The sequence below is a fragment of the Nilaparvata lugens genome, chromosome 3, assembly GCF_014356525.2.
Source record: "Nilaparvata lugens isolate BPH chromosome 3, ASM1435652v1, whole genome shotgun sequence".
Lineage (NCBI taxonomy): Eukaryota > Metazoa > Arthropoda > Insecta > Hemiptera > Delphacidae > Nilaparvata > Nilaparvata lugens.
The window spans coordinates 13,093,372-13,119,015 of NC_052506.1; the positions used below are offsets into that span (position 1 = coordinate 13,093,372).

Here is a 25,644-nt window from a genome sequence, read left to right on the forward strand (position 1 = left end):
AACTGTTGATTCTATTTGATCATTCACTATGAAGAGATAGCAGACAACATCGTGTGTCTCCAGCGTTATTGTCCTGTCACCAGCTGGCTCAGATCTTTGAATAGTGGACTTGAGATGCGCGTGAACACTAGTGTCAGTTGATCAATTTTCATAACGGCAAGTTTTGTTACGACAGATTTTTGATCAGATTAATCTGTTACGACAGATTAATGATCAGATTAATTTGAAAAAAATTGTTCTATTAATACAAAAAAGTAAAATACAATATAAAATAAAAAATGAAATATCATCAAATAGTGAATCTACTTTGATCTAGATTCACTCAATCGTTCTGGATTCACTTGATCGTTCTAGATTCACTTAATTGTTCTAGATTCACTTAATCGTTCTAGATTTACTTACATGCTGGTCTCTGCAGATGAATAGCCACCAATGGACTGAGGTATCCCTCGACGTTCTTGTAAGGATAGAAGTAGCCTGGAAATCCTTGCCGAGGATAATACTGAATCGGTCCCAAGTTTTCTCTGTCAGCCGGTCCTTCTCCATAACAACTCACCCAGATTGTGTTCAACTGTAAGATAAGTATAAGGTGCAATAAACTACGTAGTATTGAAAATTTTATGAGATTTTAAAGCGAATAGTAGAAGATAATCTTGGCGAGTGTTCAAGAAGATGTGTTCGATAGGTAAGCCTACGTACAAGCACATTTACAAACTGGAATTCAAATTCGAATTCATTTTATTGAGCCAATAAAAACCATACACATAAAGGCCAAGTCAAAACATCAAAATAAATGACAGAAATAACTTTACAACTGAAACTATTACAAGTACAGATAAAAACTGAAATTAAATTCAAGAGATTAAATTAAGTCATCAAACGTAAAAGAAACTGGTAACGCGCTGTATTTCTTTTACAGTGGGTACTTCATTAAACATTTATTTTGTTCTGAAAATTAAATTGAACTTCGAATCTAACATCCAAACCTAGCGAACGAGCATGGCATACAACTGATGTATGTTTCAAGGTGAACTTTAATACACATCTCATATAATTATAGGTTATGAATATTGAGGATAAGTAATCAATATAAATCCAGGTATAAATAATTTCATGTCGGATCAATATCGTTGACATATAAGGAAAATCCCAAGTCCATAAAAGTAAATTTTTTCAGGAAGTCAATTTCTAACATCAATCATAATTTCTTTATAGTGTGATTTGTCACAAAATAATTTCATACCGCAATAAATTGAATATTCTTTATTTGTTTGATAATTAATTATTCGACATTCATAGTATATAGAATTAATTAAAAACTAATAAGAAATCAAAGTTTGGAGAAATTGGACTTGTGCATTCTCCTTGTACTGCACGCCCACGATATATTGATTATGTTGTGGAATGGGAAAAATAATCTTCGAATTAGGTGCCCATACATTACATTTAATTATCAATAGTTGAAGCTTAGTAGGTAGTTGAAGTGTATTTTTCAAAGCAGTAGGTATACTTTTTTATACAAGGAATCGTGGGATATAAATGTTGATGAAATTATTATATATTAGACACGATATAGGCCTCATATTTATTTATTTTTTGGACTTCAATTTGAAATATTGACTACACCAATAACCTACTCACTTGAATATGTTTTATTCTATAAATGATTAGACTTGATTGAAAATATGTTCATGATAAAAACTATGATAACTTACCTCATTGGTATCGTTTATGCTTTTGATATGATTAACTAACGATTCTGGCATTTCTGAGGGCAAATTTTTTGTATCGTTGTAGTATTCAGGTACCCATCCGTATATCTGGTATGACAAGAAATCAGCATTATTTTCATAACTTATTTAGAGTGCGGCAAAGAATATTGCTGATTTGAAAGGTGTATAAAAACTAAAGCTATAGCGATAATGTATTAATCATTTTTTATTCTATCCCACCTTCTTATTTCACATTTTTTCATGTAGTTTTGAAGAGCCTATCCATGGTGTAACAACTATATAGTAGAACTGTAGAATGGCCAGGGCCTATCACATCAGTCGAGTGCCCATTACATTCATTTCAGGGAATGAAGAATATGATTTTGCTGAAGAGAATGTCTCAAGATGGTGTTGGAAAGGCTCCATGTTCTCGCCAAACACTACTGTCGAGTAGACAGCAAAAGACATAACTAAATTTCCCTGTGACGCTCTCTGTGGCTTTAATGAATAAATTCAATACGTGCACAGTTGAATCATAAGTGTGTTAATCATTAGCTTATAGTTAATCGAATAATTCTTATCTCAGGATCTTTAATAATTCCATAAAAACAAAGTAATTGAAAAATAAAAATATCCGTGTTCAATTAAAAAATAATCCTATTTAAATAAGATTAATTTGTTCACATTGCAGAAACATTCATTTTGACAGTTTTTGGCTATGCATGTTTTCTCCCAATCTTATTATGTTTTTAGAATGAGATCTTTATTTGTCATAAGGGCCATGCCCTATACAAATTGTTGCACACGAACATCAATAATAAATACATAAATTACAAAAATATCAAAAACAGAGTAGACTAGAAGGAAAAATTGATAATCACAGAAGCACAATTTGTAACATCAAAACAATAAAGAACATAACAAGCAGAATAAATTATCTAGGATCAATAGCATCATCAGGTAACGATGCTACTGGTAAGTACACTAAAAAATGGCACATTGCAAATATGATTTACAAATATGATTTATAATATGATTCACAATCATATTACATTGTAATAATGATTCGTGATTGTTAATGGAATAAATAAATAAAATAGAAATGGCCAAATAATGTTAATATCATTGGATTTAATACAAAAAAACATCAAATGTGAAGATACCTAAACTGTTGGTTTTCAATATAATATGCTATACTGTTGCAGTTTTAATTGAAACTGCTGTTAGATAAGAGAGTAAAGTGAAGGAACTGAAAGTGTAATTCAGTAAATTTGTTACCCAAGTGAATCGATACAGTTCAACTCAACTACAAAATGTGGATCGCCAAAAAACACTGTGCCCCCATTTTCCACAGTTGTTTAATTTTGTACATTTACAACTTATAATTTCAATTTTGAAAGGAATCTCGAGTTATGGAAGAGTATTGAGCTTTGAAGCTAGAGAAGCCAACTCTATAGAATTGAATAATAGAACGGAATTGGCCAAGAGTTGATCCACCTATTATTAATACAGTATTACTACTGACATTTCTGTCAGTAGCGTAGCCAGGACTTTGAAATTGTGGGGGGGGGGGGTTGACCAAAAATGTTGGACCCTCTATCAACTTTAGTGAAATTTTAAGGGGGTGTGTTATCTTGGATTTTTGGGCATCTTTTTCAGGCTCATTGAAGTTTGTCTCCTGGAAACCCACCACCCCCCTCTTCGCTACGCCACTGATTAGGCTACTATTACTATATTATGTCAGTGAATCAAAAGTTTTGTGAGTGGAACCTACCCTGTTCAATTTGAGAAAGATGCACGGACTGGAACTGGTGAACCCGTAATTTTCCTTTTCAACACAAGGTCCCCATGCTTTGCTGTTGATATCAACCGCACAGACTTTGTTCGGCTGGGGTGGCCGATCATAATGGCATATGATCTGATTGTGTCCTTGTTGGGGCAGTTTTTCTGAGTTGTTATATTCTGTAAAAATAAAATATTATTGTTATATTTTGGAATTTAAGAATAAAATAAGAACAACTTTTCACATTCCACTTTTCTTAAGGTGAAATAAAAAGATGTTGTCAATTCCACAAAGTTTTTATTTGAGTCCAAACTAGTTTCGATGCACTTGGCATCATCATCAGTGGTAGACTACCAGTCTACCACTCTGGAGTCTACCACTGGTGCATCGAAACTCAAATAAAAACTTTGTGGAATTGACAACATCTTTTCATTTCACCTTAATATGGAGAAATTCCACAACATCTCTGTGCAAAGTGTTAATTTCCACTTTTATTTTAGAAGAATTTCTATTTTAGGTAATTCTATTATATAATTCAATACAATTTCTATGTGAATTTAATATTTATCACTGAGAATATAATTATAATAAATTGCGCTATTATTTACACTTTTACAACAGTACTCACGATTTTGTTGGTTGTCGAACGTGTTTCGTGGCACTGAGCCACATCTTCAGCGTACAAGGCCTAGCTACTGAGATACTGATGTACTTACTGAGATACTAACTTACAAAACCTCAGTACCTAGCTACTCCTTGTACGCTGAAGATGTGGCTCAGTGCCACGAAACACGTTCGACAACCAACAAAATCTTGAGTACTGAAGTAAAAGTGTGAGATAATATAACACACTTTATTATAATTAATATCAACAGTTCAAGTAGGATGAAGACAAAAGAAGAAATATAATTTTATAGATCTAACATCCTCACAGGGATAGATCTTGAATATTTATTTGCCTTATAATCCTCACAGGGATAGATCTTGAATATTTATTTGCCCTATAATCCTCACAGGGATAGATCTTGAATATTTGCCTTAAAATATCAGACAAATAGAAAAAAAGAAGCTGGTTTAAGAATTCTAGTAAGATACAGTACATAACTAATTATAATTATTTTACTAGAGCAGAGCAAGATTTTTCAAAAATTGTTTTGAATTTCTTATCAGAATCATACAATTTATTGCTTTTGAAGATATTGAGCTATGAATTCCTTATTAAGTTACATTCATGTTAAGCTTACCCAGGCTCTTTGAAAATTCGATATTCTAAAACAAAGTACGGAACTGTGTAATTTAGTTACCGTATAATGCGAAAGACCAACACACTGTCCATTGATATTTTTAAATACGGTAATGATGTTATGAGGCGCAGTTGTTTCTCATTAATATACTCTTTATAAGTTGAAGTAGCCTATCAATTCTTATTAGAAAAGTACATAACTTATTTATACGCACACGACACACGTCTAGCATAGCTCAAGATAAATCAATATAATTTCTTGATATCGATGAGCATACCATTTTATACTATCAAATTCGCATGTTATACCATAGGAATATCTAAAATAATTCTAGAACCAATCATAATACTAGAGAAATACCATTTATTCTTATACGAATATTTTAGTGATACAGTATTTAATACATCAGCGTTCTTTTTACAAATTGGAATGAATTACTTACTTGTTAGGAATTTGTTGATATTATTGACCCATGAATCAATATTTGTTTTGTTTTTTGCTTGATACCAAATGAGAGAACCTTCATCAGCACTTGAAGGCAGAGGACGGAAACCCATTCCTGCAAAAATACACAATTATTATAATTTTATAATGGAATAGAATATCTGTTTATCCAACAATATTACTAAAATACTTAATTCATACAGTTGTACAATATTAAATTAATACAATAAACTGTTGTATTATTTTGATTATTAACAGTCAACAATGTGAAATCAGTTTATTTCATGCACAATATCTTCTATTTAAATTGCATCAACTTAGAGTGTAAGATCTTTTTGCATCGAAACTTCAAAATTCACTCTCTGAAAGCATAATTTTAAGAGTGTAGTTCAATCTAAAATTCACTGATTCATAACTTACAACCATATTTTCGCAAAAGCTTCTGATCACATGAAAGCAATCATATAGGTACCGAAGTTCAACAATTAGCACTAATAGGTGGAGCAGATAACAAAGTCAAAACAACTTTAAGGTAAATTCTAATTTTTATCATTTTTTTTTTTACCTTAATCTCTCAAATCTCGGAACTGAAACGTCTAAGTTATTTCAGGTTCTTATACAAGTTTGTGTTCCTTCAATGGTATTAAATAACTCAATATTATTCGTTACAATAAGTGGTAATTGAATGGAAGGTAATCAATTTATTAATTCAAGCAATCTAAATTCAAAATTTATAGTTTTAATATTTATTTTGGACTAAATTTTTATAAAAATTGTACACGTGAAATTCTAATAACCTTATCTTGCACTTTGTTACCTATAACTGGAAGAAAAATAGCACAAAGACTACCTTATTATTTTATTACTACTAATGTTATTACATTAGTGTCATCTGCATTGTGAATAAAATAAATAAATTGAATTGCATATGAATGAATATTACTGAATTGCATGAGGTGAGAGGTGTGTTCTCATTTCTCTCTGTCTGAAATGTTCTCATTTTTGGCTGTTTGAAATGTTTTGGTTCACTTTGTACCCTTAAGGAGTTTTTACTTACCGTACCGTAAAATTGAACTAACGTTCATAGCAAAAATAATTTCTAGGTAGCAATAAATGTATAACCAGAGAGCATTGGTTATTCTATGGTATAACTATCAATAGTTAGAAGCTTATTTTGATAGTTTTCTGTTGTTTTTTCATCTACTGTACTTATAATTTTCACTTCATGACTATAATAACAGCCAAATACTTCGAAACGTTTCCATTTTGTTGTTTTGAAATGTTTCACCTGGATTTGTTCCAATAATTGACTCCTCGAGCTGCCATGTTGGATACCTGTCATCAATAGCACCCATCCAAATCTTCATACAAATGGCGAAGAATACAGCTAGGACAACGTAGAAAATGAGGTAGAAAGTGATGATTCCACCTGTAAACAAAGAAAACCCGTATAAGCTAAACTTCATATAGGAGAAAATATAATAATTCGGTTATTTAGTCAATCACTTTACATTTTTAAGTGAAAATAATACCATTGAAAAACTCCAATAATTTTATTACAGTACAGTGCTTTTGATTAAAATAAAAAATTTATCGTTCAAAAATTGATGGTTTTTTAAAATACTGTAAGGAAAATGGCATATATATAAATACAGACTAGTCGAGACTGAAGGTTTGAAAAGTGTTTTGGCGGCCCTGAAAAGGGCCTATGAGCATGCAACATAATCATAAGTAACGTTCAGTTTTTTATTTTTAGATCTCTTTCTCTTTTCATTGGAAAGGTTTTAAGGATTTCAAATCATATGAAAAGAACTTTTAGACCTATCCGGCACCATATCTGAACTCGGTAGGAGAGGTGGCTACAATGCTTCAGATCGAAACTTTTCAAGATCCTACAAAAAGCAGGCATTTGAGCACTAAGTGGAACAATTAGTAATCGTTACTTAATTGTTTTAGCAAGCAACAAACGAAAATGCTTTTATTTACTGCTGGGAGTCATTAACGTATATTTCGTAGAAAAAGAAGAACATTATTCTTTAATCATCACCTGAACGTGTTCTTCTGTAAGTTACTATTTATAATTAGTGTTAAAGTAGCCTACTGCGTACTGATTTCAGTAATGGAAAAATGAATCAAAATAACTTGAATTGGGTTATTTTTTCAAAATTGAATTATAGATTTCTGAGAAATCAATAAGACCATATGTCATGAGATAGACAATATTTTTTTACTATCATTATTAATTAGTACCGTACATTATATTATTAACATAACCTACCTACATAATAATTGGACAATATTTGAGACAAAATTAGGAAATTGAAGAAGTTTTGGGCAATAGCATGTTTTTCTTTTCCGACGACTATTGAATATTGTTTGCGTATATCCGAAATAAATAAATAGATTTATTGGTGAATGTAGCCCATCCTCGCAGAATTTAATGGATTTAAATAAAAATAGAAATCTAAGTACCCTTTTTAACCTTCCGGCAGTCGCGTTGTTGTAAAAAGTACAACAGTGTCAGTTTTTTTGCTGCACAAAACTATTGAATGGGGTGGTGTCAGTGAATGAGTCATGCATTCCAAAACTTTCCCCATCACTCCACTGAGTTGCAGTATCAAACGAGGACAATGGTCCAGTCTTTAGGTACCATCAGAGAAAACTCCTATAATTCTGTGGTACCATTTAGTCGTGACAGTGCATAAGTCGCAATGTGCATAAGATAAGGAAAGACTGTATACGGGTACTGTAAACGAACCAATAAAAAGAATTCATGGCTTTGCTTGATGTACCTTCCTTATTGGGCTATGAAATGGTAATCATCCAAATGTTCATAAGCGTAAAATAATCCAAGAAGAAGGAAAAAGTAATTATACAATTAATTAATATGTTTTGATAGTAAACAGAGTACATAACACTTGGAAAATTGGATGTTGTAAAAAATACAACACGCGACTGCTCGTGTGATTGAGTAGGGCGCGACTACCGGAAGATTAAAATTGTTTTCACATGTTTCGGCTATATGATGCTTAAGGGGCTTCTTAGATTTAAAATACCTAGGGTAGGCCTACCTTAAAAAGGGTAGCCTACTTAGATTTATATTTTTAATTATATTCAAGATTAGCCCAAACGGAAAAAAGACAATTTCATGGATTTATTTGCTCCCTATTAACAGATCAATTCGTCAACAGATTATGGGTCTCCCTCAAGATTTCAACTTTCAGCCGCTCGCATATATCACATCGCATAAAGTAAAAATGACGAAAAAATCCTTTTTCTTGGAAATTTGTCCCATTTAGGGAGCTTGATATTGACCAAATCGAAATAGGCCCTACTTTAAAAATTTCACCGGTGAAAAGGTTACCAAAATTGTGGGGCACATGCAGCCTCAATCAACAGGACAACTGCGTCGCGTCGCACAATTCACGACCTCAACAAATGTACCGATAAGTGATACAGTTTGTTTAAGTAATAGCCTAGGACGTTTTTTCTACAGTTTGAGTTGAATTAGATGGATATAGTGAGAGCAATGATGAGAGCATTGGTGATTGTTGAATTGTGATGGAGTCAGCGGGGGCCGACACTAGCTCGATAATTCGTCGCCAGACAGATCGATTCACCTGAATCAAGTGGGGGGGGGGGTTCAGGGATCGGCAGAAGGGGGTGCAGGGCCCTTGGCGCCAACTCCCTCCCCCGCATCCACTGACAACAAACAAGATCACTTCGGGCCTCTTTCCACTGTTATTCAGACACAAAAAATTCCAGATAACATCAACTTTCTAGACTTGACTGATGTCACAAAAAGTCAAGAAAACATTCACAGTAACTGGACAAGAGATGCTTATAGTTTAGGCTATAGACCTGATCAGTGACCAACAACTCTTTAGAATTGAAAAAGAATAAGAATTCGATAAGAATAAGAACAATTTGAATTAGAATAAGAATTATAAAAGAATCATTGAGAAAACAATCAATCGCTTGAATTATTGAATGTATAAGCCTAACAGAAACAATAGAGAGAAAAAGAATACTCCAAATAACCAAAAACCATATAATTTATAATCATTTGTAAAACATATTAAAAAATCTGGTGTGGCGCACTCACACAACTTTCCTTGCCGTTATGAAAATTGATCACCTAGACGCGCATCTCGAGTCTACTTATCAACAAAGATCTGAGCCACCTGGTGACAGAACAATAACGCTGGAGACATACGAGGTCTGCTATCTCTTCATAAAGAATCATTTAATATAATCAACAGTTGCCAACAGTTTGCAATAATTGGATAATAACATTTTCTCGAATTTCGTGCTTATTTTCAATTTAAGGTGGAAATGTTACTGAACATTAAATGTAGAGATTTTCATGCTCAATCTTTTCCACTCAAAATTTTTCGTTTAAATTGTATCTGAAGCCTGATAATTGGGAATCTAAAATCAAACTTTGCATAGATTGGGCGTAGCTACTGAAATTTTTACAGATATGGGACTTGTGGCAGTTGATAAGAGCTTATCAATGACTATTCTAGGCATGAATTTAATCAAAATCGTTGGAGCCGTTTTTGAGAAAATCACGAAAATCCCTGTTTTTGACTACATTTTTGCCATTTCAGCCGCCATATTGGATTGCATTTGATTGAAATTGTTCGTGTCGGATCCTTATACTGTAAGGACCTTAAGTTCCAAATTTCAACTCATTCCGTTAATTGGGAGATGAGATATCGTGTACACAGATGCACATTCACTCATATACACACACACATATATACAGACCAATACCCAAAAACCACTTTTTTGGACTCAAGGGACCTTGAAACGTATAGAAATTTGGAATTTGGGGTACCTTATTTTTTTCGGAAAGCAATACTTTCCTTACCTATGGTGATAGGGCAAGGAAAGTAAAAATAATATAAATATCACCATTGTAAAACATGACAAAGCTCACTCAATGAGAAAAATTGATAAAATTATTATTTGTGTATAATATAGAAAGCAAATTTACATAACAAGAAATATGATAATTACAGTCCTATTAGCAATTAATATTAATCTTATGAACTATTGTGATTATATCTACTGTAATAATGTAATCATAAAAGTGTCACTTCCAAATCATCGTATCAGTTCAGGCACAACTACTCCAATATTTAAGTAATTAGAATTAATATTTGGGAAACTTATCATTATTGATAAATACAGTGTAATGACAATTTATTGAATACCGCAATACATAACTTCATATTATCTATCTGGCGAGTAACCAAACGCCAAAATGCCATTATTATTAATTCTTTCGTGATTTGTAAGTTCCGTACTCGTATATATGGATAAAATAAACTAAATTAAATAAATACTAGTAGTTCTGTGAACAGTAGACCTCACGCAGTATTCTCATCCACAAGTACCTGATTGAAACTATAGACCTTATGGAAATACCGCAATAGACTGGCTTCTCCACACATCTGTGTAATCACTTGTCAGCTGATTTATGATGAATAATTCTATAGTCTGATTTTTACTCTAATATTGACGTATGAAGGAGGCTCCTTTTTCCTTTTATATTATCCTTGAAATGCAAAATTTCCAAAAACCTTATATATACATACGTCGACGCGCAATCAAAAAAGGAACATACCTGTCAAATTTCATGAAAATTTATTACCGCGTTTCGTCGTAAATGCGCAACATATAAACATTTAAACATTAAGAGAAATGCCAAACCGTCGACTTGAATCTTAGACCTCACTTCGCTCGGTCAATAATATTATCTTCATATAATTAGAACTATATCTATTATATTTTATTGAATGAAAGTTGAGAAAGGATGATGGGGCGTGTCTCCCATCCTTTCTTCCAAATAATATTCTTGTGAGAAGCGTAGTTCGATCATCACTGCGTGCGACAACAGAATTGATTTGTTCCAGTTGTGTCAAATTTTGCGATTAACGATGCAAACACCACTTTTAAAAATGCTAAATTCCAATCCTGATCCTCCTACATCGATTACTCGCAATCATAAATGCTTTTCAAATTTATGCAATAATTTACTTAATCATAAATTTATGCAATTACAAAGCAATAAGATTACAATCATGAGTATTATCATAGAGAAAATATAGCATAAGAAGATATCCCATGGTATAGATAGTTTATGTTCCAAATTTCACTGCTAACTCAAGCCGATTACTGTCGTCTACTGTCTATTATTACCGTTTAGTTGGGGTGAGAGTGTGAGAGCGGCACAGTATTGATTGATTGAGTACTTTATTTATGTAGATTACAATATATACTGGCTTATACACTTATATACAATAGCTTACAATACAGCAAAATTATAGATGAATTTACATAATATAGACTAAGAAAATAATTATTGAACTGTATATGATATGAAAAAGCAATTTGTAATATAATAACTATATAGATAATAATCATATTGTTATGAGACAGTATGAGAGACTATCAGCGTCACATAGCTTCACGAAAAACAACTACTAGGACTATCGGCTTGAGTTAACATCAAAATTTGTAACATAAACGCCCTATACCATAGGATATCTTCTTATATGCTATCTTTTATCTATGGTATTATCTAATGATGATTACTTGAACTTGAGTGGTAATTACAATTTATGGGAGAATGGGAGTACTGTAATGTGTTATAGCTTTGTATTGGTATTAGCATAGAATAGAGATACCGTTCAATAAAGAATATCGGGGCACCGAGCATTGCTCGTTATTTATTTATAAAGTATTGATAAACAGAACACAATTCTTTAAAATGATTGGGGAAGGACTAACAGGCACAGCCCAAAAATATTTCTTCCCGAATTTCGATTTATACACTATACATAGTCCAGGAAGTGGGTTATGTTCCATACACTTGAATTCAGGTTCAATTTTCAGTCCAAAAATTTAAAAACAAAAAAGTTCAAATTTAGATTATTTACAAACCAAATTGAATAACAAAATAACACTCACTAATCATTCAAATTTGTCAAATAATGAATAACTTGTCATGTCATGTCAACAAATCAGATTATTTTGTTCAAGTCTATTAAAATTTTTAGATTACTCGCGAGATACGGTAAGTTGATTGCTTACACAGCTGATCTCCCACTCAGGCACATGAATCTTCTGTTATCAACAGACGACGAAATTATCATCTGTTTTTCCAAGGATGAATTATCCTTTTCATGTCCTTCAGCGAGTTTTCACAGGCATGAGACCTAGTGCAATCGAATTTTTATATCATAAACCTACTATGTTCCAAATTACGTGAAATAGACCCGTTTTCGAGATCCGTTGAACATAAATAACCATATAAATATCCAGATATAAAAATAACCAGATAACCAGATATAAAAATATATACAGAAGTTGCTCGCTTTATAATAGGATACCTACTTAGATTATTTGTCACCGGTATTAAAGAGGTACCTTTCGGCATGGAGTAGTGAACACTACTAGTTAACCTTCTTCCGTGCTTTCGGTATTACCGACGTTTTTGTATTGAAGATTGATATGAGCTGTTCAGAATGTCTAGTGCGTCGGTAATGAAGTAGGCCTACCTTACTGGTAATGGAATCTTTAATAGATTAGATGAGGAAATTAGCTTGCACATTCATACAATAAACACTATATTTTTTGAATTATGAGAATAACAATCTCTAAACGTGATTTGTAGTGATTTCATGGAGCTCATTTCTCTGATTTATATTTTAGAAACAATACTGATCATTGTTTCCAGTCAGGAAATTACTTAGAAATTTTTATTTTATTGTTGCATTAAAGCACATTCAGCAGGAGTAGAAGTAGAATCAGGATCAATATGACATAACGATGACAAAATATATAACATCAAACATTTATCGTGCTTCGGGCATCAATAATGATATAAAAAATAGTAGTCCACATAAATTATACGATACTGTATCAGTAGATTGATACAGTATATAATTATATGAAACATTAGAAGAGAAACTGAGCATGTATCTGCAGCCTTACTGCAGTGTCTTCCAAAAGAGTACATTGAGTAAGAAAAGCCTGAAATGCACATGTAATGGACACTGAGAGGAAGTTTTTGAGGTCATTCAATATTTGCCAGATCATTTTCATCGACTGCTGATTGTACGCGACCGCGCATGCCATCCTCACAGCTTCTATGACGACCTTCGAAACAATTACTGCGAGATGATGTTAATCTACTATAAATATCCGCTCTTCAAAGCGTAACTGAGTACGGTAATTAATAATTGATTTTTCCGTGTTTGAAGTGGTTCAGCAAGGTTTAAAAAATATTATACCTCTCCTGAATATCATAGGTTTTATGGTTCAGTCACAAATGCCTACCTAGTGAAGAAATTTTTATCAGGCATGCCACACCATAGAACAAAATAGTTTTTTGGAAAAACAGACTGATTGCTCCATATATTGATAATTTCTTATCGTTAACATTTCAACTTATTGAGATTATGTGAGATTCATGATTCATATAAAATTTTCTATTGGAATTATCATTAAACGATGATCACGCCTACACATATAATAACAATTTATTGACATACCTTTACTATATTATATTGATCTCGAAATGAGTTTGTTCAGGAGATTATACTATAGTAGCCAATAAGAGTGTCTAGACTGGGCCGATTCAATCAGATTCTATACGTAAATATTGTACGCAAATTGCAAAAGATTATTTTTCAAATGGAGCTTTCAAGTTGATAAGTTATTGCATTCATTTTCAAATGAAGCATCACATGAATTGACGTTTATATCGAGTGGGTGGAATTCTTTTCCAAGTAGGTAGTCATAATTTGAATCAAACTCTGGAATTTCCACTGAAAGACAAACGACCATAGCAAACTCCCATAGGACTCCAAACTTTCAAAGAGTAGCCTATATTGAATTTCGAATGCCTAATGACTGCAGTCCGCAAAAGTCAGAGTGCCGGCTGCACAAAAGCCGGTTAAAAATTAACCGTGATTAGTTCCGCGAGAACAATTTGGAGGAGACGTATTTTCAAGAACACCTTCTCTGTTTGGTTCTCGTAAAGTTAATCACGGTTAAAATTTAACCGGCTTTTGTGCAACCGTGCCTGAATCTGCTGGAAGCTCGCTGAAAAAAGTAATACGTGTCACGGATAATTCATATTATTCTATCTCATAATTTGAATATTATAATCCTGAATTTCTTCACAATGCAGACGAATTCAATCACTTATCGTAGGCCTACTGATCTGCAAGCGAATGGAAATTCATCGAAGCGATAAGAGTTTCCAGTTATACACGAGCGAACATTCAAGTCCACCTAAAGATTCGGAGGAGAACGATATTTTTAGAAATGAATATTTCTGTTCCGTGTTCCATAACGCGGTTGGCCACATTCAGCCTATTCTTGACCTATATTCTACAAACTTCATCAATGCATGCGTTAAAATGTGTTAACCCATAAGCAGCCACCTTCCGTTTATTTCCATTAAACTTTGGTTTCTGAAAAACTTTCCATCAATTAGACTTTGAATTGATAAAATGTCCCAACCACAGTAACTCTATTTTACAGTTTACATCATGGATGTTCACATAATTCGGATCCTGGATAAGTTTTTTTATTCCATACAATATGAATTATGTCTATTAGTCTCACTTTACACAGGCTCACTTTAGTTGCTTCTACCATGCATTCATACAAACATATATAATTATGTAGGTACTGATGAAAACAGATTGATATATCCACCGAGCATTGATCTGTCATCACCTTAGGAATATTTGAATTATATTCGGTAATAGTTTATAGAGGTAAAGAAACAATGAAATAGTAGTTCAATCATGGCATTTTCCATCAAGCTATCTTGTTTTCATGTATTATCATAATGAACCCTAATGAACTCGCTGGGAGTTACAAGGCTTTTAATGGGAAAATCATGTTGAGCTTTTGAAATTATATCTTAATATTGATAGGCATTCACTTGCTGGATTCCCATTCTCTCTTCTGCTGGTTTGACAATTCTCGAGAATATTTCTCTTCAATATGAATAATAGCAGTTCCAGCAAATACAAGCAATACGGTACCTCTACAAAATCATGATAAACTACTTGATGACTCCGTAAGAAATCTATATCATTGTTTTCTAACATCATTTTCTAACAAGCTCCTCGATTTATAGAGATTGAGACAGGTCAGGAATAGAAGATAATGCATTAATCTAATCTAATGTATTTCACTCCTGTTTGCAGACAAGATTTTTCTTAAGCAAACAGTATTGTATTCAATGATCTGTAATATCATTTGTATAATGGAATTTGTCATGTAAGCGCGATATCATTGAATAAAAGTTTATTTTATTTGATTTTGAGTTATGTCAGACTACTCACTACTCAGCAATGAGACTAATAAATTGAATGCTAACACAGAGAAGACTTTTATCTGGAGTAATAGATTGCATTCTGCAATATCAACTGGTGTAAAATCTTTATCTGGAATCACTCCTACACCAAATAAGAATGATTAGCTAATTCAAGATAATTGATAAGCAACGCACAATGCGAGTTACAGTATAATCAATAATACAAATTATATTTGCCTATTTCTTTAATTTTCATCCTTCAACGATAAGTTCGAAATTTCTGATTATAAAGCCCTTATATCAACCACAATCTATTAGTAAACACGACAAAAAAATCAGAGAGTCACAACACGACTTATTTCGAAAAGCCATGTAGTGTTAACCTGATGTCATTCCAGCTTCCAATTTTCATTTTTCCCCGAAGAAATTTGACTAAATATTTAGCACAACACGACACCCATTACGGCATGAATTGGAAGCCATTATAATTGTGGAATCAATTCAGATTTCTGAGCATTGTGTTTGTTGACTTGGGAGAATGTACCGTGTTTTAGGTTTTGTTTGTGTTGACTGGAGAGAATCAAGAGGTCGAAGAAAGCCACGTGGGACCATGAAGGCTGGAAGCATTGTATTATCAGGATATATCCAGTTCATGTGAATAGGTCGAGACATTATCACACACTGGTGCCATGGGGTGGATGAGGGTAGTGATATCATCGCAGTAATTCAATAATAGCGTCAACAATAGGGATGAAAGTATCAATAAAAGACGAGAGCTCTCTCTCACTCTTTCATTCTCTCTCACTCTGTCCCTCTGTCACCCACTATCTCTCACTCTCTCTATCAACAAATCAAATTAAAAGGTCGACGGCCAACAGTTGAAGGCTAGACAAGAGCAGATGCCAAAGCTCTCACTCTTCCTTCAAGCTGATCTGAACTTTCCAATGAATTGGAGCAAAGGAAAAGCTGGAAGAATAGACTTTTGATCACTCCAGTCCTTTCTTACATTTTTATTTTTAAATTCTTAAATATAATCTAATCAATTAGCTTTTTATTCACAAAAACATTATACAAATTTATAAAATTCATATACACAGTGAATCCTCTCCACAGACTTGAGTCTGTGAATGGAGAGTGAGTGAAAATAGCTTTTGCCAAACTGGAAGAAATATCGACGGCTTAAAACTCTTCCTGACACAGTGCTGATTTACTAAACTAATAATAAGAATAATAATATGTATAGAAAATACCGGAAAAAGAAGTAAGCTAATGAGATTATTTAGTTCAAAGGCAATAACTTGACAGTATATATAATAAATTGATTGTATGGTATGATATGTTGTGGTATTTCTCCATAATTGAAAGTATAAGACGTTGATGTTGTCAAACCACTATATTTGTTCAAAAATTAATTCACATTACAGAACCAGGTTTCATGGTATTGACATTAACGTCTTATACTTTCAATTGACAGCATATGGTGAGAAAGGAGTGAAGATTAGTTCACATCCATTTAAAATCAGATTTTATTTCCATATAAATTCAATCAACTCTCTTATCTCATTCGGTCATCAAATTAATAATAATAAGTAGAATTGTTGCCAAATGAATGAGATTTCTTAACATTGGTTGGTTCAGACTTCACAGATTCAACGCTTAGGGAGAGCAGACTCGCGATACTGTATTAATATTCGAGAAATGCCTTCTCGAAAATGCAACTGAAATTTAAAGTGAGTTTACTCACAAACTTGTTTTAAAGTCTACTCGGAAGACTGTAAATTTGACAATTTATACTATTGAAAACAGACTGAAAAACACTTGGCTCTTATAATTGAAGAGACTTGAAAAATGTTGTCAAAAATCCACCTTATTTTCATAAAAATAATATTTTACAGGAGCATGCTTTCGTGTGTGCTCACACATCATCAACTTGGCATATAAACAGATAGTTGTAAGCTCATTTCGAACTTACTTTGAACATCACCTATAACAGAAATACCTATGTAATGAAAATACAAGTTGGAACCTATAAAAATTGTTAGCGAGTTGGCTAGCAGTTGATACTGGATCAGAAAACATTTTTCAATGAATGAAAAGGATGAAAGATACACTGTCACAGTCACGCAGTGAAACTACTCAAATTGGAAATCTGCCACATCCCATTAACACAAAAATACCACAAACTTTTTCATCCAAGAATAGTTTTCAATCCCGGTGGAAATTTCTAAGTAAATAGTTTATCCACCATTATTTACTTTGTTATTTGGAATCTACAGCGATTCTACTTCTGTGTACAATAATTGATTCTGTGTAAATAGATATCTCTATGTTTTAATTGACACTAACTTGTGAATTAGGAATGAAGATAAGACACTTTTTCACTATATCAAATGAACTGATCCAAGATAAAATTGTGATTTTTTTGAAGAGTTGCCTACATGACTGTGAAAAAGTTGAAAGTGGAATAAAAGTATATTGGATTTCGTACAAATTGTAATTGCTTTTTTAACACAGTAGCACTCATTGATATTAGCGGTACTTCTAATATAAAATAAGTCACCTTCATTCTATGAGTTTTTCTCAAGTAATTCAGTAAAAATAAATACCGTACCTTACAAAATATCCTATCAATCATGCGCAGTTTAAGAAATCCAACTATTGGATCATCTATTTTTAAAAGGGGTTATAAGCAATATCAAACATATTCATTCACTTCAAATTGACAAAACCAGTCAATTATTACAAAATCATTTGAAAAACATTCATCGTACCCTATAAATGATAATGTGATTGTATAGGAAATGAGGTCTCAGATCAATACTAATTATTGTCCATAAAAAACAGATCAGCAGATTGATTGATCCTAATAAAATAACGAAATCATTACCAATGAAAGTCATTACTTATTTTCTCATCAAGCTCAATTAGGTGTGTACATTTATTAATTAGAATTGGGTTAGATACCTCCAAGGCTTCACACTCTCTGTGAAGAGAATAGAAACTCTTGTCTTATTCCCAATCACAGGTATCATAATATCGTAAATCCTAAAATTTGGATGTTGTGTTCTATTCCAAAACTAACAATATGCAACCACTAACGGCTGCTTGTTAAAATTCCAAAGCAAGTTGCTTTTTGGGGATTCAAGAAGGATCGATTCCTAGAGAGAGAGGAAGCAATACATCAGAGTTGAAAGGCTGTTGAAACCCGTACTGGGGTACCTGGGTACCTTGTGTACGAAAGGTGTTTGTGTAGCTGGAATAAAGGCAGAAGGATATGAAAAGTAGAAATCAATCAAATTTATTCACTTGAAGAAAGGCGGAAATTCAAACAGTCATAAATCAGATTGATTTTCTGATGTGTGCTAATGTACACTGATTAATTTCAATTCGACTTTTCTAAAAAGTTGAGAATAATAAAATTTGATTGATGAGTTTACGACTTGATTTTTTACAGATGGGAAATAAATTAGAATTTGCATTTGTTCAAATGCTTATCAATGAATAATTATTATTAAACGAAAATCCTAACTAAATGCTTTTTAACTTGATTTTTTCATCCAAACAATCGCACTATAATCATAAGAAGCATAATGATAAAAATCACAAAATGATAATCGCATAATGATAAAAAAAACTGGTATATCCAAAGCTTCAATTACAAAATTCTAGTTAGTTCAAATAGAACCCCCCCACAAGGGCGAACATGAGGGGACAATATGAGGCGTCATGGGTTACCCCCACTTCGAAAATGAAAAAATAAATAATTGTGTAGAGTAATTAAATATTTTCAAAATTATATTCATGGGAGATTTGATACTACAGCATCTAATAATGCTTCTATATCCGTTTCTGACCGCGTCATCTTACTCAGTTTGTGAGGATCCACAAAAAGATCAAACTATGTATTAGTAAAATCAATCTACAGAAAATGTGTATCTCTCAAATTCAATATCTGTAAAATCGTTCGACCTTGACGCTCGACTAATCATAACGCTTTTATGTGCGATGATTTAATCAGATTATATTTAAATGAGGTCAAAGTTACGATGATTCCAGCAGCCAAGGTCAAAGTTTCCGATATAATCACAGCTCGTTTTCCAGCTCCAGCTTCTCGTTCCCCTTACCAGAGCGTTTTACAAAAACCAGATACAACTGGATATTCCCTCCGAAACATCAACACTCAGCTTTTTATTGCTTGGCTCAACACAGCACCTGTTGATCGAGACAGCAACCAACCAACTTTTAACTTTGAATTTCATTACAACCATAGAGAAAAGATAGCGTAGCCTACTTGTATCAGTTGTCTCTGTTACAACCAAATCCAACTGAGAGAATCGAGAACTCAGATCTAGTAGAAAAGATGGGCCCGTTTTTGTATTCAAATTTAGAAAACGTGAGTAACCAAACTTGATAAGGCTGATTGGATGGGATAATACTCTCCAAGATAAATCCAGTATTCATATTTTTGTACAGACCATTATTTAACAGGCTATTTTGAAATCATCAACATAATTATATTCAACACATTTTTTTTTTAAATTTCACATCAAATGAATTTGTGCTAAGTCAAAAAATGGGATATATTCTTCAAAATAATATTTTCTTGTAAAATTCGAATATTAAAAATATTAAATAATACCATTTATAATGAATTTCACATCAGTAATTTCCTGTAAAATTGAATCATGTGAATATAACAATGCCATTCATAAGTATGTTACGTAGCTGTTTTATATAGTAAAATAACACCGTTAAATTTCGAATTATTAGGCCACTAATCACTATAGAGGAGCTATGAAATAATACTGTACATACTTCACTAAGGGACAGCAGAACACCAGATTTCTTATGTTGAAAGTTCCAGAGTTTCTATTAGGCTACTAATTCACTCCATACCATGTTTGTCATTCCATATCAAATCGTTATGGTAAGCCATTTCTATATTACATCTGTTTCTATCGCATTTTTGCAAGAGTACGATAGAATATGTGGAAGGAATTTGGATGAACTTACGAATTTTTATTGATAGTTAGTCAAGATGCTTCTATATTGATTTGATTGATCAATTCTCTCAAAAAAGTTCTCTCCATTGCAATATATTGGAATGAATCAACACTTTAATCATCCATCTGATTATTGTAACGAGAGTCTAGGAAGTGGAAAACTGCATAAGTATAATTCAATTCAATCCATGCAAGAACACATTTTACACCGAATGAGTCTTATTAATTAACTTGGTTTTTAACATTGAATTATTTTACAATCAGTATGATGTGTGATACTAAAATTCTACCAGATTAAATACCTTAATTTCGTCCAATAAAACTTGATAAATTTAGGCTATCATTATAACTTTTATCAGGGTACTGATAAAATACTAATTTGTAGTGATAAAATCATTTTTGGGTCGAATAAGTGTGTTGTAGACTGAATGAAACTAAAATTAAATTTTCAATATTAAGCGGTTAGAGGTTTCCAGTTTGTACCAGCTACTGATACTGAAAAATTGGCAAACGTTCAAGATCAGTTCTGCGAGAAAAGATCTGCCTTGCTCTAAGCTACGGGCATATTTTCAATTTCGCCACCAATTCAATCATTCTCCATGCCGCTATTTTTATCCACTGGCTGGCTAAACCTGGAATCATTCACAAATTACCTCTATCAAACTGTGCTGTTCCACCAAATATTTTATTCCCAACAGCAAACCACCGAGAAAGAGTTTCGTAATTTTTCCGCTCTTAATATTCCGCTAAAATTAAACTAGTGTTGCTTTCTTATTATTATAAATTTTTGATCATTCGATTTCAAAAGTGGGATTGCAGTTTTTGTTGAAAATTGATCCACCAATTAGCCAATTGCAAAAATCAGTACACGCCAAGAGAATTATCTTCAACCCACACCTTTTAGTCAAACATCATTATCCGATCAATCCACACTCCGAAACCGACAATAATCAACCGGTTTAAGCAAATCCGGTTCTACTGGAAGCTGTAGAATGGGACCTAGCCTGAAAACAAACTTCCATGGACCAGTGCATTGAATAAGATCAAAGTTTGCGCTGTTATCAATTGTTTTCACACAACAATTGATAGATGATCATAAGGTCATTCAATAATTTATCGACTGACATAATACTGAAACATTTCAAATACTACGGCTGTTATCTTCTGCAGTGATAAAAATTACGCAATTAGCAGCAGAAGAGATGAATTAGACCTTTGTAGGCTACATTTTTTCATTCCCAAGTATTATTCAATAATAAATATTGTGATTGACTCTACAGACGCTAAATTCAATATTTTGTTTTAGTATCTCAGGTTTTCCATGCTCAAATTTCTTTATTTTATCAGCGGTCAAAGCGGTCTTAGGATAGATATTCATATAAATAAATCTAGGATAGATATCCATATAAATACATCTAGGATAGATATCCATATAAATACATCTAGGATAGATATCCATATAAATACATCTAGGATAGATATTCATATAAATACATCTGGGATAGATATTCATATAAATAAATCTAGGATAGATATCCATATAAATACATCTAGGATAGATATCCATATAAATACATCTAGGATAGATATCCATATAAATACATCTATCACCTCCCTAAACAAGCTGGAACTAGGAACGCCTTACCGCTCTTTGTTTGCACACATCTTGATGTCAAACGATTCCAATCAGTAAGAGATCCCTGCAGGAAACCTTTTTGAAAACTATTTTTTATCACAATCACTGAAAAATATGCATTCAGTTCTTCCATCAGGATTGCAATAAGTTGATATTGTCCACTACTCGGTACATTTTACAGTATAGGCAGTAGGCTATAGTTACACTTTTCCATGTTTCTGTGATGTTCTGCTAAAGCCATATGATAGAGAAAGGTAGAACTGGGAGATATCCCATGGTATAGGGCGTTTATGTTTCAAATCCCACTGTTTGTTCAAGACGATTATCAACTTGAATCTTTTCCGTGAAGCTATGAGAGAATGAGACGCTGTTAAGTCCCTCATACTGTGCCATACATACTCTCTCACCCTGCCAAGACAGTACCATAATCTATACTATAATAAAGGAAAGAACTGGACTATACACTCATATAGGAAAATTATGTTTGGCGCATCATCACGTCTGAATTACTGGACTGATTACTTGAAATTTTGCATATAGATTCTTAATCAACAGGGGATGGTTATAGGCCTATTTTCAATTTTTCAAGATTTCATTACGTCAAGTTTGAAAATAGACCCTTGCTGAGCACGGGTTACCTGCTAGTCGACAATAATCGGCTTGAACAAACAGTGAATTTTGGAACATAAACGCCCTATACCTTTTGGGATATCTTCTTATGCTATGTTTTCTCTATGATAAAACATGTTATTTGCAGAACAAAAAACAAGACATAGTGAGAGCTAAGAAACTTATGGTAAACTTGAGGGATTCTAGAATAAAAATAGTAACATCAATCAGATATAGTATCTGAGAATGACGTGAGAACCGAATGTAGTATAAATGTTGAATCAGTAACCTATATAGATATGAGATTTCCATTGCTATCGTCTCGTTGTCTCGAGCTATTAACACAATACTGAACTGTTAACACAAAACAGATATTGACTTTCAATTTTGTCTGAGGTGTCTCTGATTGAAATTGAAATGCATAAACGTCACCAGGTTCAAGGCAGTAATATCCAGTTCAAGCAGGTTGAAACTTTGAGCAAAGCACATTGTTATACTGCGATTTTTTTAGAGTCTAGTATCTGAAGAAAACTGGATTTATGATAATTCGATATCCCAAGTTACAGTACGTTGATCAAGGTCTGGTTTGCAATACGATATAGGCCAAGGATTAGGCCTGAATCGTAGTTCGTGGTTGGAATATAATCTATATGGATAGAACAAGTTTGGTAGAAAACTCAAAATATGTTGAGACAAATAATTATTATTCTAGTCACTTGGCACTTATAATTATCATGGATCACGTACTATAAGCATGAGATCATTTTAAACAGTCAGCATTGGATGAATGATAACATTAATGTTATTTTTAAGGAATTCTGAAAGTTTGAAGAGAATCTCTCTCTACGGTGTCGTACTATACTCACACTATACTAAACCGAAATAAAACCTTCAATAATAGTACTGAATGGCATTTGAAAACTCATTCATGTCTTCTTGATAGGCCTACTAGATTCCTTATAGGTACTGATAATTTTGAGATGAGAATCTTTTGTGGTGAATAAATTTTGTGGTGGAATATTTTGTGGTAGGAATTAAATTAATAAATTTTTGTGTTAGAGATATTTTGTGGTCTAGCTTCCACCATAAACATTCTGTAATATTCATATATCTGCAATAAATCCTCACGATTAGATTAGCTATACACGTGTTATGAGTGACGTTTCTCAAGCTCAGAACTCACCTTCTATAAAGTGGAGTTGAACGTAATAAATTTCTTTGAAAAAATTAAACAATGTGGAGCTCGTTGCTTTTAATTTATGGCTAAGTTATCAGAATTTCCGCAGCGATGGTAAATGAGAATTTTCATTGAAATTAATAACGTTTTTGATGAGGATTATGCCCTCAGTACTCATGTGCTCCAGGTTTGCATGTGCGTGGATAATGATGACGAGAGATGACGTACAGCTTTAGGTGGATTCCGAACCACCGAATCACTTAATAGAGGAATTCTACCGTAAACTGGAATGGAAATCACGAAAAAATTCAATTATAAATAAGAGTAAAGATATCAATTTTTTAATGAAAATTTGGCGAAAAACAGGGAGGAATGGCGTTTTAATCTATATATAAAAGCGAAATGGCACTCACTCACTCACTGACTGACTCACTCACTCACTCGCAGAACTAAAAATCTACCGGAACAGAAACGTTCAAATTTGGTAGGTATGTTCAGTTGGCCGTTGGCCCTTTAGAGGCGCACTAAGAACGGATTTGGAAAAATTTCCAAAGAACCGCGCAAAATCTGCGTTTTTCCAGCGTTTTTTCAGCTTTATCGAGAAAAAATGAACAGAAAATGTTCAAATTTAGTACAGAAGCTCAGCTAGGGTGTAATTATGTTGTGTTAGAAGGAATTTGCAATAAAGTCAAAGATACGCCCAAAATTACTTTTTTTCAGCGTTTTTTTTTGCATTTTCTCGGTTCTTTCATCAAGTAATAATTCATCAAGACAGAAAATGTTCAAATTTGGTACAGAGGTTTAGCTAGGGTCTTAAAATTTTGTGATGAGGTGACTTTAATATTTCATCAAAGATACGCCCAAAATCAGCGTTTTTCTCAGCTTTTCTGCGTTTTCTCAGTACTTTGACTTTCTGATGGAATGAAGCATGCTCAAATGAAAAATGCAGGCGAGCGAAGCGAGCCCGCTGATCTCATTTTTGGACAATCCATCCGGGGGTCCAAGGGGCGGAGCCCCCTGGCAAGACGGATATGGCGAGCGAAGTGAGCCTGTCGGCTAGAAAATATAAATATAATATATTATTTAGGAAGAGCATACAACTGGTGTGGGTGAGAGATGCTTTCAGGGGTGGAGTATAGTTCCGACATGTCAACCACCAAAACTGAATCAATAGGGAGGATGTGTTTTGGGAAGTATTCTCAAAAGATTCATGAGACACCTGAAGATTATATCGACTTGAGTAGTTGAGTTTTGCTTGGAGTTAGAATCTTGTATCATAATCAACTAAATCCCATCACTATCCAGAAATAACCTTGAAATGGAAAAGTGATCAAAATGCTAAAAGTTTCCACTTATCAGGAGATTATTGACTATCAAGACATAAAGATGGAACAATAATGTGAAACAGATATTGTACTGTACACTGTAGTTAGAATACTGTGACTCAATATGAAGGTTTGCTTTTAAGGTTTGTGTTAGAATAATGTGGGAAACTTAATTTACAACTACTTGACAACTAGTAAACGATCATGTGTACATATTTCAGTGTTAACAATTCCGTGCTAAGATGACAATATTTCATCAGTTTCGCTCGTGAACAGGAAAACGTGAGGAGATAACTCACTAGCATGGGACTGGGATTTAAGTCATTCGTGTACGTGTTAAGATTTTCTATTGAGATAGTT

The 25,644-nt window shown here is 33.1% G+C and overlaps 1 protein-coding gene across 1 annotated transcript in view; it reads right to left on the bottom strand.

The window, feature by feature from the left end:
- LOC111064103 (sodium/potassium-transporting ATPase subunit beta-2) overlaps positions 1-25,644 on the bottom strand; it is a 34,294-nt gene that overhangs the window by 1,835 nt on the left and 6,815 nt on the right. Inside the window, exons 2-6 of the mRNA XM_039425411.1 lie at positions 6,472-6,612; positions 5,182-5,298; positions 3,487-3,674; positions 1,716-1,820; positions 403-571 (exon numbers count right to left, since the gene is read on the bottom strand). Of these exons, the coding sequence (XP_039281345.1) occupies positions 403-571; positions 1,716-1,820; positions 3,487-3,674; positions 5,182-5,298; positions 6,472-6,612 (720 nt within the window). The remainder of the gene's footprint in view (positions 1-402; positions 572-1,715; positions 1,821-3,486; positions 3,675-5,181; positions 5,299-6,471; positions 6,613-25,644) is intronic.